The sequence below is a fragment of the Amblyomma maculatum genome, chromosome 5, assembly GCF_055883805.1.
Source record: "Amblyomma maculatum isolate TAMU_Amacu chromosome 5, ASM5588380v1, whole genome shotgun sequence".
Lineage (NCBI taxonomy): Eukaryota > Metazoa > Arthropoda > Arachnida > Ixodida > Ixodidae > Amblyomma > Amblyomma maculatum.
Genome location: NC_139348.1, coordinates 144,501,632 through 144,516,697, shown reverse-complemented (window position 1 = coordinate 144,516,697; position 15,066 = coordinate 144,501,632). Strand labels below are relative to the sequence as shown.

General features: G+C 46.2%; 2 protein-coding genes across 5 annotated transcripts in view; one reads left to right on the top strand and one right to left on the bottom strand.

The window, feature by feature from the left end:
* LOC146189842 (BAI1-associated protein 3-like) overlaps positions 1–15,066 on the top strand; it is a 441,950-nt gene that overhangs the window by 143,981 nt on the left and 282,903 nt on the right. For all 4 annotated transcript variants that reach the window (XM_084604615.1, XM_084604614.1, XM_084604612.1 and 1 more), the window contains exon 2: positions 1,634–1,777. In XM_084604615.1, coding sequence (XP_084460741.1) covers positions 1,634–1,777 — 144 coding nt within the window. The remainder of the gene's footprint in view (positions 1–1,633; positions 1,778–15,066) is intronic.
* On the bottom strand, positions 5,119–14,511 carry LOC146189845 (uncharacterized). The gene is made up of 4 exons (XM_084603425.1): positions 13,403–14,511; positions 9,553–9,690; positions 8,023–8,296; positions 5,119–5,653 (listed from the first exon to the last, which is right to left on the bottom strand). Exons 1-4 carry the CDS (start codon positions 13,767–13,769, stop codon positions 5,119–5,121), a joined length of 1,314 nt encoding a protein of 437 aa, XP_084459551.1. The 5' UTR covers positions 13,770–14,511.

Here is a 15,066-nt window from a genome sequence, read left to right as displayed (position 1 = left end):
CAAGTAGCTGATCCTTTCTTACTCTTCAGCTCGAGCTTGTTAGCGATTTCGTTACTTTGTATTGCCTCCTTTTATTGCGGGCTTTTGTTTGAAACTAACCGATAAACGTTCCTCAGTTATATGGTTTATTGCCACGCTTGTTGCAAATGTTCATGACCAGGGTTATTTACCGCATTGCGTGAAAATGTGCATTTTATTAGAAGTCATCATCATCATCATCAGCCTGACTATACCCACTGCAGGGCGAAGGCCTCTCCCATATTTCTCCACTTAACCCGGTTCTGTGCTAGCTGCATCCACTTGACCCCTGCGAACTTCTTAACCTCATCCGCCCATCTAACTTTCTGCCGCCCCCTGCTGCGCTTTCCTTCCCTTGGAATCCAGTTTGTTACCCTAAGCGACCATCGGTTATCCTTTCTTCGCACTACATGTCCCGCCCATGCCCGTTTCTTTTTTCATGATTTCCGCTAGAATGTCAGTAACTCGAGTTATTTCTCTGACCCACTCTGCACGCTTCCTATCTCTTAATGTTACCGCTACCATTTTTTGTTCCATAGCCCTCTGCGTTGTCCACAACTTACATAGAACCCTCTTGGGTAGCCTCCACGTTTCAGCCCGAAATCGGCATAAAATGCTAGAAGGACTGGTTCGTAAATCATATGTAGGCCGCCTTATTCATGGCAATCCACGAGCTTTTATTAATTAAACTCTCCTGCTTATGCGACGCTATATCTCAATCTAAAAAGTGAGAATGAAAAATATATTACAGATGTTAGCGACGTTGTGCAATTTTCGGTCTTTGATGTTATTAAAGTAGAGAATGTATTCTTTGTGTCAATATAAGGCTCAATTTATGCACTGATCTCATTTATCTGCGGTAGACTACATTTTAGCCTGCAGTGTGTCGCACAGGTCGATGTTAAGGCGTCTAAAGACATTCGCCGGCTAGTGTTCGCTGAGCGAATGTTTAATTCTGGGTATATATATATATATATATATATATATATATATATATATATATATATATATATAGACTATACGTCGAAGAGATTTTACTTTAAGTCTGGTCAACGTGAGGCAACAAGTTATTTTTTCAGGTTGCATTTCACATCTGAGAAGTACGGAGAGAAAAATAAAAGCACGAAGATGCTATAGAAGACGCTGAGCTATTGTCATCTATAGTATCTCCATGTTGTACTGGCCAACAAGTTTGGACACTGCCGCAAAATGGTGATACTTGACCGAGTGCTACTTACCGATAAGCAATAATTCCATCATTAACGCAGCATCTGAACTGAGCGAAATGCATTAAGTGACCGTTACCAACAATAGTGGTTTATGAAAAGCAAACCCCATCAGCAAGATTAATCTCATTCACACATTATATTATACCGGTGTTATAACGAACATTATCTAATACCGATATTATAACGTCGATCTTATCGTTCTACTACGTCTTTACATTATTAATTTGAAATGCTTTTTCTTGCTTTTTGTTTTATACCAGGACTCCAAATTGTTAAGTTCGTTTTTCCTTTGTTTGCGTTTTGTTCATTTCTCGCCTTTTTTCTGTTTCTTTTCTGTTCTCTTTCCGCGCATTGTGTCGGTCCTTTCGGGTGGCACTGCGTATTAGGTGCAAGCGGCCGATGCTCAAGAGAGGCGAGAGTGGCACCGCGGAGTGGCGGAGCTTCGACCACGGCCGCCCCGAATCGGACGAGGAGAACGAGCACGACAGCACGCAGGATGAAGAAGAGGGCGTCGAGGTGTCCGACCCAAAGTTCGTACTCTTTTTCTTTTTTTCAGATGGTCGGGCTTCCATGAATTACAGCGTTTGCAAGCTGGTTGTAGCTGCATTAGTGGCAACAACAGGGCTCAACAAAATTGATTGTTGGGAGGTGGCTGGCGTAATATTATTAAACATTTAAATTTCACGTTTGCAGGTGAGGAACGACCATACCTAATTTTGAAATTCAATAGCGCTCAGGGCTTTGTTAGCCTCAGCGGCAAGGTTCTACCCGACAATTTTAAGAGTAAACATTCGGTATTGGTCTTCTGTTACGTTCATATTTATGGGTGTTCAGAAAATTAAGAAAGCACGTTTTCCAAAAGCCTGCAAGGACGAATGAGCAAAAACAGATTTTTGTTTCGGCTAATGGGAATTTTCAGCTACAGCAACTGGCATTCTTGGTGCGCAGTCATTTGTGCCAATCGATTTTTTTTTTTGTAGCAGTAGAAGTTGCCGCTGAATTGATTATCATTGCATGCCAACATATATGGCAAGGTGAACGTGGAAGTAGACTAAAGACAAAAACCAATGCAAATAATGAGGAGTCCATATTAGCAGCACGAATCACTGTGCATATCGAAATGCTACAGAATTCAAATGACGTATTATGTTCTATTTTGAAGCTAAGAAATATTTTCGACGATGTACTTTAAAGCTACCGGCCGTGTAAACACTCATTAATCTAAAGACAATCACGAACTGTTACTATGGTCTATTGCATCTAGAAATTGCATAATTCGTGTTTCCTACTACCCGCGAGATGTCAAGATGCAAGGCAATCAAACCTCCTATCGGATGGGTAAGCAAAACTGATCGATCAGTTGTTGATACACGTACGTTTAGGTGTCGTAGAATTTCTTGTCGCAAATTGTTAGCGTCACACTTCTCCAGTTATGCGTGAAAACATGGCTATACCGTCTGGCCGATGCTTTGTCAGCAAGACGTTTGAGTGCCATCTATACATACCTGCTGAGCGTCGTCACTTGTTCAACGTGAACATGCAAACAGGTAGAAGAGGGGAATTACTTGTGGCTAGGTGTGTGGTGCATTTTCATGAAGACATCCCAACGCTGCGTCGCACAGCTTTTTTTTGCAGCGCTTCTGTCTGCATGTTTATAACAGGCAGAAATAAATAATTGGTTCACAGGAAGGGAAAGGCGCAGTATCTGTCACACTTGCTCTGTGGACACCTGAACCGCGCCGTAAGGGAAGGGATGACTGATTTATTAAAAAAAATGATTTATTTTATAGGAAGGGAAAGGCGCGGTAACGGTCTCACTTGATTTCTGTGGACACCGCAACCGCGCCGTAAGGGAAGGGAGGAAGATGGGAGTGAGAGTGGATAGAGAGAAAGAGGAGCCGTAGTGGAGGGCTGCGGAGTAATTTCGACCACCTGGGGATCTTTAACGTGCGCTGACATCGCACAGCACACGACGCCTCTTCGTTTCGCCTCCATCGAAACGCAGCCGCCGAGGTCGGGAAGGGATGAAGGTGGTAGTGAAAACGGAAAGAGAGAAAGGGGAGCCGGTACTTACCACTGCACCACCGCGCATGGAAATAAATGAACTTTAATTTTTAGGCGACTATGGCTGTGGGAGGCGCCTGAAAACAGGAATGTATTTTCAGACATGTCCATGATCAGTCATGTTCACGAAGACAGCGTTTGCGTTCGCACTGTGGCGCATGGGTAAACGATGGTATATAAGTCCTGTTGCAGGTTAGTGCTCATGGTGTTTTCTACCTACGTCCGTGTAGCTTTTTTGCGCTCCTGTGTCTTCCTGGAACAGAAGATATTCACTGGAATTCTAGCACCGGGGTCTCTCCTGTAAATAATGTTTCCATTGTCCAACTTGAGCGCTTCACTAAGCGTAGCGTAATGTTACTCACAAATTATTTCCTGGAAACCGCTTTCAAACTCATCCTGGTATTCGCTGTAGTTCCGCAAAGCCGCGCTAAGTACACGTGCTTGATATTTGCGCCATGAATGATGGGAAAGGATCGGGTATTGGAAGAAGGCGCGCGCTTTTGCGCTAATGCTCTGATAATTACAGCGGCATACGTCGGCCATTTTTCTTTCTCGGATCTGTATGGCGTTTTGCGAAATCGCGTGTTTTATATCAAGATAAAAATCGAGGATGAAATAACGAGGTCTCACATTTCCTGCCGTCGTAAATATTGAGGCCACTGAAGCTACCGGAAGAGGTTCTTCCTGTTTCGCATATGATAGCGTAGCTGGTGCACGTTTCCATGTGTTTACATGCAAGAACATTTTTTTTTGCTCTTGCCTGACTGCCGTTGCTGTAAACGTAAATATAAGAACCGTTAAAGCAGCTACCTCAAATGTCTTCTATGAAAGGCACCATGCAGGTGACCTTGCGGCAGACGTTGTTGTCACCATGGACATAGTGTACAGAGTTACGCGGAAATAAAAAGTTTAGGCTTGTCAATTATAGGGCGCGTTCAATTGTCTCGACTCTTACTAGGGTCAGTGACAGAGACATAATCCTAGCGTTGTGTTAGGAAAATAAATGGCAGAATATTTAGAAGTTGGGGCTGAACGAATAAATCAAACGTGCAAGAAACAAGTCACATGATTGCGCAGATGTTTTCTTCTCATGACGTATGTCGTAATATAGGTTCCTGTTGAGCAGCAGGAATCATTACGAATACACGGCCGCGTGGCGTGCATTTCAGCGTGCCACTGACCACTGTTACGTATTATGCCTCTTGGTACTGATCACTGTGAAATATGACATGCCAACTGTATAGTCTGTATACAGGAACAAAAGCTGTGGTTTATGGCTGCCACTTCATGAGCTTTTAGTGTCGAGCTATTGACGTCACAGACTTCTTACTTCTTTTATCACCAACAGTGTGACGCAAAAAATAGTCAGAATTGTCGCCCTAGTCATCCTTGGACAGTGAAAGCAGGGTTATTTTCTTGAGCGACCACAGCGCACGCAGTCTCCTGTTCGCATATACGCAACATGTAAGGAGTGTAAATAGTTTTTTAGAGCGGCGGATAAGCGCTACGCGTAACGGTTCGCAAGCATAACGTTTGGAAATGCAGTAGAGGCAGACGTGACCGTATGTCTGACCCGCATCAGCCGCAATGGTCGCAGCTCATCTTGTCAGCAGCCGCCAGGAGTGTTCAGCACTTCTTCAGTTCATAAACATAGGTCGAGGAACGGCCATATTCGATCAATTTACCAGTGTCCTCGAGAGAACGTCACAGAATGCATGACTTACTGCTCTGCAGTTGGAGAGCTTAAGGCTGTCGGTAAGTTGTTGGCAAGCTCGACCGAAGAATTAAATCAAGCGAAGTCCCACAGTCATCGCTTGTTCTTCGAGCTCGCACTTTGGCGGGAACCTTTGGGCGCCGACAGCGACGTCGAAGGTTGCGGACACTGTTCTTCGCCGCCCACCGCAGACTTCTGTTTTTGTTTGGATGAAGATTTTCCAGACGAGAACGGCAGTTTCGGCTTGAGAACCTTCAAAAGCGACGCACTGCTCTTCCTGCGAGGCCCCTCCGTAGCTGCGCCCGTGGTTTGCGTGACGTCCTTGGACTTGCTCAGCTTCTCGGCGAACTTCTTCGCCATAAAAACGGGCGCGCCCACGGGGTTCTCACTCCATCTGCGCGCGCGTTGCCGTGGTTCTGGCTGCTGGGCTTGCGGTTGCTTGTCCTGCTGGTCGGGATGCTGGCCTGGCTGGTCTTGTGTGAGCTGCTGAACCTGTTGCTCGCGGCTGGGGACGCGTGTCGGCTGTTGCGAATTAGACTGCGACACTTCAGTCACCGGACCGCCCTTCAGTTGCCCATCGGCCAATAACGTGTCCGCATCGGGAACCACGGCGGCCCCGTTGTAGTTGCTGGGAGTCGTGAGAACAGAGAAAAATGAGCAGGCAGCTTTCAATTTACCGAAAGCTTCTGTGCCGTTTAAACGGCCGATAAAAGTACCGGGAATCTAGGATTTACACGCGTTTTGCAGCTGAATTTGAAATAGAGGTTTACGTATTTCTGAAAGACAGAGGGAACTGCGACAAAATGCGGACGGACCTGACGATGTCACAGTTTCCTAATACAGTTTTCAGTCGTATTGCTGATGTTTGTAGTCAACTGTAGTGTTAGGCTTGGTGATAATTATAATGGCGTAACAGGCTGTTAGCAGCAAACGGGGTCAAATAGGTCAAATATAAAGTGCAAGAGGTCGTCGAAATAGCACGAAATGTTTTTTCCAGCACACTGCAATGACGGTATAGATGATGGAGCAAAGGTCATTAAATGGTCAGCAAAGGATGTAGGTGTAAAGGGCATTATTTTCGTACTAGAAGCACTCGTTTTATCAGTGCCGGTACTGTCTTAAACTATTAAATACGCTGCGACGGACATCATGCCATACATAAATAATCACGAGCGCATGGTCTCTAACTCTGAGCTCTGTATACTCTCGCATGCTCTCTAACTCTGTATGTACAGGCCCCGTCAAAGCATACAACCCAAGGGAACGGCTTCTAAGCTACTTAGCAGGGCTTCCTAGCACATCTAGCTGCACAAGGCTTAAGAAGACAGATGGCTCGAGGCACTTCCGCTTTCGAAAGAATATAGAATATATTTGCCGCCGACACAAAACGGGGTATCGGGCAGGGTTCAGAGACAAACCCTTCGAGCTGGGCATTTTTTACGGAGCAGCAGGCGCGAGATAAACATGGTGTAGATAAGAAAACAGCGACAACAAATTCTTGAGAAGCAACAGGCATTGTTTTTGAAATGAGTTACAGTGTTGAAAAAAGCGTAAAATGTGTTTACTTCCCATCTGGCCTTTATTTTCATTCAAAAGTACGCCGAAACACTTGCATACGCACGACTTGCAAATTATACGTGGTAACAAGTGACAACAAGGGCGCCTTTGTGTGGTGAAAAATAACCGCACCGATAGTTTTCTAAGGAGATGCGTGGAAGAAGGTACAAGAAGTAATGGTACGAAAGAAGCACATGGCAATATTTCATAACTCCAGGAATAAATAGTTACGCACATCACCCTCTGCAAACATACCACGCTCTTTCAGAGACGGCGCACGAAATTAACATTAGAGACTTTTATTTTAGCGCTGCTGCTTACCGCGGCCGTATACCGCTACCGCGCAGCGTCAGCATAGTACGCGCTGATTGGTCTCTGCTTGCAGCGTCCGTTGAGATTTGGCAGGAACGTGGCGCCATCTGTCGCCGTCGGGGTGATCTGCGCATGCGTACTGATGCTCACGCGGTGGCGGTAGGCGGTAGCGGTAAGCGGTAGCGCTAAACTAAATGTCTCTATTTTTACGGGCTGCGCGTTTCACCACCTCTGTCGTTTCTACGCTCTCAGCGAGCGCGAGAGACGTGGAAAAATTATATTTCGTTCAGATGACTCGGGAAAAAGCATAACTCCTTCCAGTAAGCCAACAATGAAACAAATAACACGCGCCAACATTAGGACAATCGTATATCGTAGTCGGATCAACGCCTCTTCTATTTGAATGCCTGCTAGAAAAGGAGTTTTCAGCAAATCGAGCCCTCTATCTCCATCCTTGCTCTCATTCTCAAACTGGCTAGCCTCCGTTATTGGTCCGCACATGTAGTCGGAGAGAGCAACGGCTGCTAAGTTTTTGCTGCTTGTTTTTTTCTTTTTTTGCAAAGCGCTGCTTTGTTCGAAACCATTCTTCCGTGAATGATTGTAGCCAACACTCTGACCCTTAAATTTAGCCGTATTAGATGTATAAATACGCCATTTCTCTTTACATATTCCACCAATCTTTAATATTCAAATTGTATTCTGACTTTCTTTTAATTCCAATCACCCTTTGCCAACATTACAGCGTAGTTTGTCACATTATGTTTGCTATCACTAAACCGTAGGCATAACAAAGTGTGGCTGTGCCCTGCTTCGACATCTGGATAGATACAACGACATCTTAGCAAAATGTATACTATTCTTTGTACTGATTTTAAACACTGCACATATGCTATCTTCTGGCTAAGTTCTTTTTGTAGCTCCGCGCCCCAAAGCGGGCTCTCAAAGGGATTCTCATTGCGAAGCGAGTGATGAGGTGGGCATCGAAATAGAGAAGGCGTTGGACAGACAAACAATGTACACCCGGCGACACAGCGGGCCGAATGACGAAGAACAGAATTCCCATTCAGCCCAGTGGCGTCTTGATGCGGCGTTTACACGAACGAACACCCTGTAAGCGTCACGACTCACGAGGCGGCCGTCGACACCAGCACGCCGGGTGCCACTGCTGTGGGTGCGTATGTTTCGTCTATAGTCCTTGTGTTCCGCGGGGAGTCGGTGCCTCCATAGGCACTGGTGACCCGCTGGAGCTGGAGACCCCTGGATGCCGCCTCGGAGGCGGACTGCAGCAGCTGGCGCATAGGATTGCTGCGCACATTCTGTTGCTCTTCTTCGGGCAGCAGTTCCTTGGCCTCACTGTGGAAAGCCTTGCAGAAGAGCTCGTACTCGGCCGTCACTGAGCTTCCTGCAGAATTGCCACAGCAACACAACAGAGCGCTTTTGAGGGGTGTAGTTCGTACTAGCAAGACCGCCGATTAGCTTACGGCGGCAGTTGAAGATATTTCTGGCTTCTCTTACCTGCCCTTCAGGAGGGGGGGGGGGGGGACTGGCTGGTCACAAAATAATGCCAGTAATCGTCACCAGTACTAGAGACTTTTAGTTTAGCGCTGCCGCTCACCGCTACCGCCTAGTGCACGAAGTTATGCAAGGTTAGTGCGACCCCTACCGCACTGCAACCATGGTTTGTGGACAGATTAACCGCTGAATTTGACTTACTTTACGTTGCTTAATCATGGCTCCATGCTGTGAGCCCATCGGAGATAACGTTGTTCGCGCTGAATGACGTCATCGTCAGGTGACCAAATGTTCAGTGGTGGCGGAGGCGGAACTTCTTGGCTTTGACGCCATTTGACGCATTTAAATGTGTCACATGTCCCTCTTGCCATTCGTTGTGACGTTACATGCCAATTAAGCCAAACACATTAGACCTTCCTTTGCTTCAATGTTACCTGCACGCTCCCCTCAGGCGTACGGTTGCGCTTAAAGTCATGTCACGCGGAATGAACGCATCCGTCAACGTTTTCTGACACATTGCTGCCTGGATTGGGTTGCTACCAATGTGGCGAAGGCGAAAGACTGGCAGACTATATGATGGGACACGATGCTTCGCGAACAACTAAATATTTTGGTTATCTGTCAGGAATGTATAGCAACAGATTATTCGGCAAAAAATTCCACAACAAGCTTGCGTTCCAGTTCGAGCCACAGAGCAGCACTGAGAATGACAACAATGATAATAAGTAAATAATAACAGATCGGCATGAGGAACGAAAGCGCGCATGACATAGGAACGGTAGGATGTCATGGACGGGAGGAAAGGAAGACACCGCATTGAAAGGCTGCGGATTATCATTGACCGTGCAAACTATCAAAGTTCGCTAACATTGCAGCATAAAGTGGTCGTCTTTTCATTTGTATCAAATGGGAGCCTGTCGAAATGACCCCACCGCTGCGAGGATTCGTCCTAGCGAGCATAGTTCAGGGCTAGTTAAAAAGTACTCAGTTGTTAGTGCAGTGATTTTGTCCCAGCCTTGTCTAAATGATCCAGCTGACTCGCTTAGCACCAGTTGTTCCCCATTTCTCTCTCCTTGGTAATCAAGAGTTACAGCTCGATGCATTGGTTTCTGTACGCCAAAGGCCGGGTGTAGCATCAACGCTTACCCATTGTCGTTGAAGGGCTGATGTCCGGAACGGCTCTCTCAGGCACGACTGGCTGCGCGGGCGGGTTAACAGTCCGGTTTGCGTCTTCATGCCTCTCTGGTAGGGATGCCAGGGATGTCGTTCCCTTGAGCTTCTCCCCTGAATTCAAACAGGAAGCAAGATAAGGTGAAGTTAGGAAATTCAATGTTCTTGATGCTATTTTGCCTAAGGGGCTCCGGTGCACTGTCAGGACGGAGCCGGTATGTACGACGGCCGTTTTTCCCCAGCTTCCCCAACTTTCCCCATTTCGAAGAAATGAGAGAATATGCGGTCGCCTTTCAGGAAATCCTCGTCGAATGCAAAATTGCGGAATTGAAGAAACGGGAAGCCCTTATAAAGCACTTTACGTTGGTGGGGTCACATGTTTTATGAACAGAAGAATCGAGTTAAGCGACTTTCAAATGAACAAGCTCTGTGGCGTTAGTGATTGTAATAGTAGTAGTCAGCTTTTATTTATGAAAAAGAAACTGCATTAAAATATCTTACAGATGCTCTTTCAGTCAAACGCTTTTGCCTGGGTATTAGCCTGGCAGCGGTAGCCAGACATTGACGCCTTCAAAAGAAGGAGCGCAAGATAGCCGCTATGATAGCGCATTTGCTATTCACACTATGACCTCCTTCCTATGCAACACCGAAGGCCGTGTAACGGGTCACGTAGGAACCGTTTTGAAAACACTCCACTCGCTGAACTCGGGCGTCTTATTCCGTATGAGATGAGAGGAGATAAGCGGTGGCAGGCGTTTTGTTCAGCAGAACTTGATACTTATCGTTTACTTTGTATACGTGGGCAAATAGAGCGGTTCAATAGAGCCCGATCTGCCTTGGCAAGCTCGCTGGGCAGATAACGGAGGAGACAGGCGACATCTGTACATACGCAGACATGAGTGGCCGAACACCATGTATCCAGTGTTTACAGTTGGCGTCACGGAATGTTTCTGGAAGCATCCACATTCCAATAGCGGCTCTTTCGGGGGTGACATTCTTTAGGCGTCGTTATTGAGTACGTAAAGATTGCATTACCGTCTTGGCACCAACTTGACTAGCAGACAATTCTTACTATTGCTCAATTATATGACGAATATATGCTGCATGAATACCCACTCGGGAAAAACTACAGAAAATTTTCTGATATTACGACAGAATTTCTGTGCGGTTTTTGACGGGAAATTTGTTGTGACAACAAAACATTCTGTGGCAACATCATAAATTTTTGTAGCTACAACAGAAAAGTGCTACAGAACTACAGACAACAGGAATATACCACAGAAAAACTACACAACTACGGAAAAGTACTACAGAACTACAGAAAAATCTGATCATTACGACAAAACTACTGGATATTTTGTCGTATTTTTTGGCACGGTTCTGTAGTTTTTTTCCACTGGGTAAGTAAGTATACTTAGCCGCAGAGGGATCTCGCTGCTGTTAGTGCTAGTAGTTGGATTATTCAAGAATAGTTACTAAAAGGATGAACAAAATTGTGGCCTGCCTGAAGCGGTTGAATATTAGAACGTTGATTTCCGGTCAGCAGAGATAGAAGGAACATAGTATTGGGATAGGGCAGAGTAAAGAAAGGAGATTGGTAATGGGGAAATATGGGGACTCCTAAGCTCCACTTTTTAGGGTACGACGGTAAAGCGTTAATGGCTCCCCTTGCTGATTCGTTTGGTATACACACATATTGCTGCTTCCTTAATCACGAATCCTTTAATGTGCGCCTCTGTTATCTAACACATACTCTTTACGTAGGTGAGTAAGCTACCCAATCACATATGTGAAAGGCCGTCAAGCATTTAAAGATGCGAATTCCGTTTTAACCCAGCCACACAAATGTGCCTACGTGGCTAGGGGCAGAGCGCTTTTCTCGACAGCCAAAGATCTCGGAACTTTCGATTCCAATTTCATGCTTCCATATTTCAAAGGAGTTACTCGAGTTGGCAGCTTCTGCCAATCGGCCTGTCATGGGGTCTCTTGATGTCACAGATCCCGACGACCAATTAGTGTCCGAATATTACGCCTGCCAGGCACCTGCCTGGGATTTGTCGCTCAAAACGCCAATATTTTGTTTTTCTTTATCGTCTGACTTTTGCAAGGCAGCAAAACGCCAATGTCAACGCGTTCTTTTCTGGAGAATGGGGGCAATCAACAGTATCGTGGTAAATAACTATACACTTGCTGGAGTACGTGCATTCGCAGATGCTAGCACTGTCACATGACCCTGGCAGAGTAAACTGTGTTGATGGTATTCTTTCTCTATACAACTTTGCTACTATTCGTAACTGATGATTATGGCGATGTGACGGTGTATTATTCACATGAGAGTCACTCATCGCGTTGTTTGTCAACAATGAACTGACAAATGAAGAGTACGGAAATTATATGCTGTGAAAAAAAAATATCTTTAGAAAGTACGGACATCTATACAGTGGTTTGCGGGTGATGTCGAACGGGGGATCGGAATTTGTAGTGGACTACATCGCGATTGGTGCTTTTTTATGAAAACAGTGCTAGAAGGTAAGACAAAGGCGAGTTCAGTCCCATATTCAGCATGGCAAATTCAGCGTGTGTATGCATTAACGTTCGATCTTTACCGCTGCACATAGTACACTGACTCCTACGACCACACTAATTCTTTTGTTTTAAGATTAAGACATTGTTTTCACAAGTTTAATGATTCTAGGTAGAATATAATGCATGAGCACTACACTCAGCGTGAATAGCAGTAATAATGATATGGTATGACATGGTATGACGCGGCCTCGCATGGTAAGGCTAGGTGCATGATGCAAAACCCAGTATAAAACGAACAAATTCAACATATCTGAACAACTTAGAATGCCCAGAGCACACATGAACGATGTTTTCTATTTCGAAGCATTTGTTCAACTTAGCAAAACAACTATATCATTGACCACGTCGTCTAAATATTTCTTTGTGTATACGCGGAATAATGGCCGCTTTCAAACAATCGTAGCATTCGCAGAGATCATCCGAAATGCGAGATCATTCATCCATGGTGTTGACGTTGAGGGGATCAGCTGCCCCTGAGTGGGGTTATCAGAAAATAGGTTTTAGGCGAAATTCCTGCGATCGCTTTGGTAGAAACTTCCCGTCTTCAGTATGTTGCCTAGCTGACGTTTTTTGACAGGTAACCGCATGCAGGGTTGGATTACCCACCCCCTATCTCAAGAAAATTGCAATAAACATTCGCACAAGGCCTAACTAACTGCCGCAAGTTTATAAGCCGTTATAGTGTTTTGCTGGCAAAATGGTTTGCTTTGGTTTGTTCGGTTTAACGTACCGGCTCCGGGAATTTCGACCACATGGGGTTGTTTAGCGTGCGCGTACATCGCACAGCACGCGGGCACCTTGCTTTTTGCCTGAATCGAAAAGGGGACGCTGCGGCTGGGATTCGATCCCGCATCTTTGGGCTCAGTATAACCGAATGCCCTAACCACTGCACCACCACGGCGGTGCGCTGGTAAAAAGGGTTCAGAAAGCCACCCCAAGACGCGAATTGAGCGTCTTTCTCATTGAAAAGTAGTGCTGAGAAAATGATAGGTAACAAAAAACGACAGCCAGATTAGTTTGAGAGAATCCCCACGCGAAGACATTGAAAAAAAAAAAAAAAGAGTCGAACAGTGCAGAAATATGGGACAGAGCTTAAAAAGCTAAATAACAAACTGCTATATGTTGCCACGTTTTCCTCACTGCCAATCGCTTTGTGGGGTTCATATTTTTTCATGCTCTGCATAATATATACCACTTCCGTACAGTTGCTTTGAGCATGCACACCACCACGGACACACACCTTCTGGGATCTTGGACAGCAGCTGCTCGAATTTCTCCAGGTTCTGGTTGTTGACCTTGTACTTTGGGTTGCCGCACACGCGGCTTCTCGAGGTCATGGCCTCCAGCCTGCGAATGCCGACAGCCCTGAGGAACTTCCGGACGACGCCGTCACAGCCGGCGCTCGGATCCGCGGTTCCATGTTCCGGTGCCCCGGTGACGGGAGCCGACGTAGCCGGCGAAACCGTGGTGCGGCGGCTGAAGTCGGCTTGCTTCTTCGACTTTGTCTTCGTCCCGTGGCGGGTCCTTGTCTTAGGCTTAGCTTGGCTCCCAGGGGCCTTGCCACTGTTGCCCCTGAGAAGCTTCCACCACAATGTGTACGCGTGCATGGACGGATGGCTGTCTGCTGAGACGTTTGGGTTCTCTAACCTGTCGTGTACTGTGCGCTCTTCAGAATGACGCGGAAAGAACGAAGAAAAAGTGGCGCTCTACCTCGAGCCTTATTCTCCGCTGATTTGTCTTCGTTTTCGCCTATTGATCGCAGCTGAAAACGGTTTTTCTTTTTTTTTTTCAAACAAGCAAATGTGGTGGTAATATTTCTGATAGTTTCAAAATGCCACTCTTGTCTCTTGTAAGAACACTTCCTCTACAATGTTCTACACAAAGCAACTGGAAGTATTAATGATCCGAGCTCACATAATCCGCTGTGTCCTTGATGCTTTGGTGGCCTCGATCTTCTTATGAAGTCAGCGGGGATCTGGGCCGACTGGTCGCCCAAAATGACCGAAATTTGTCTCTCAACCGTTGATGTGAGGGAAAAATCCTTTTCCCGCTTCGATGACTTTGGATGTAAAAAATATCTCCACTTCAGCGTCGTCTGCCTCTCGCTGGTCGTCCTGTCCAAAGACGTCACTGCACTTTGACGTCGCTGCCTCTTGCTGGACTACTACTCGCCGTCACACGTGACTCGCTGCGAAAGCCGGTACGAAACTGCTTTAAAGTACTCTTAGCTCTTCTTAGCTTCTGCGCGCGTGCATATGCCGGGCTGGAAATTTTCCTCGAAAAATCTTCCACCTCTACGCCTGAAACAACAGCGCTCTCTAATCGCTCGGACCGTGTGTCTACACTCGTCGGCTGCTCGACTTGTTTTTGAGCTGGAGCGTCCCGTCTCTTGCCTCTTATCGGCGCGTGCCAGGCGACCCCTGGCCGCAGATAAAAGGTAGCTCCGGAACGAAGAAACAAAGGGCTTGCCGCGAGAGCGTCTTATCTCAGACGGCGGCGCGCTTCAATATTGACGGATTTGTTCCATTTATGTGAGATGCGCGTGAGCTGGGTGCGGTACGCCGGCGTGAGAGAAAACCATCGTCCATGCACGGTATTGGAAGAAACAGATATTGATTCACTTTAATTTACTACAACGAACGCCCTTCAATGTCAGTGTCGCTAAAGGGGATGTTCCGTAGCCGCTGAAGGTGCTTATATTCGGTGAGACACGATCCGCGGTGCGGCAATAGTTGACGCAATTGCTTGTGTAAACATTACAGAAATCGCATCAAGGATTTATGCTCTTGCTGAACACCAGGCTTAGGCGTTGAGAAAGATACAAAGTGGGAGCTGAGCCAGTCCGGATTAGTTTTTATAAGTTGTTCAATTGTAACAGAGGTAACGAATGCACGTGGCTGGCTC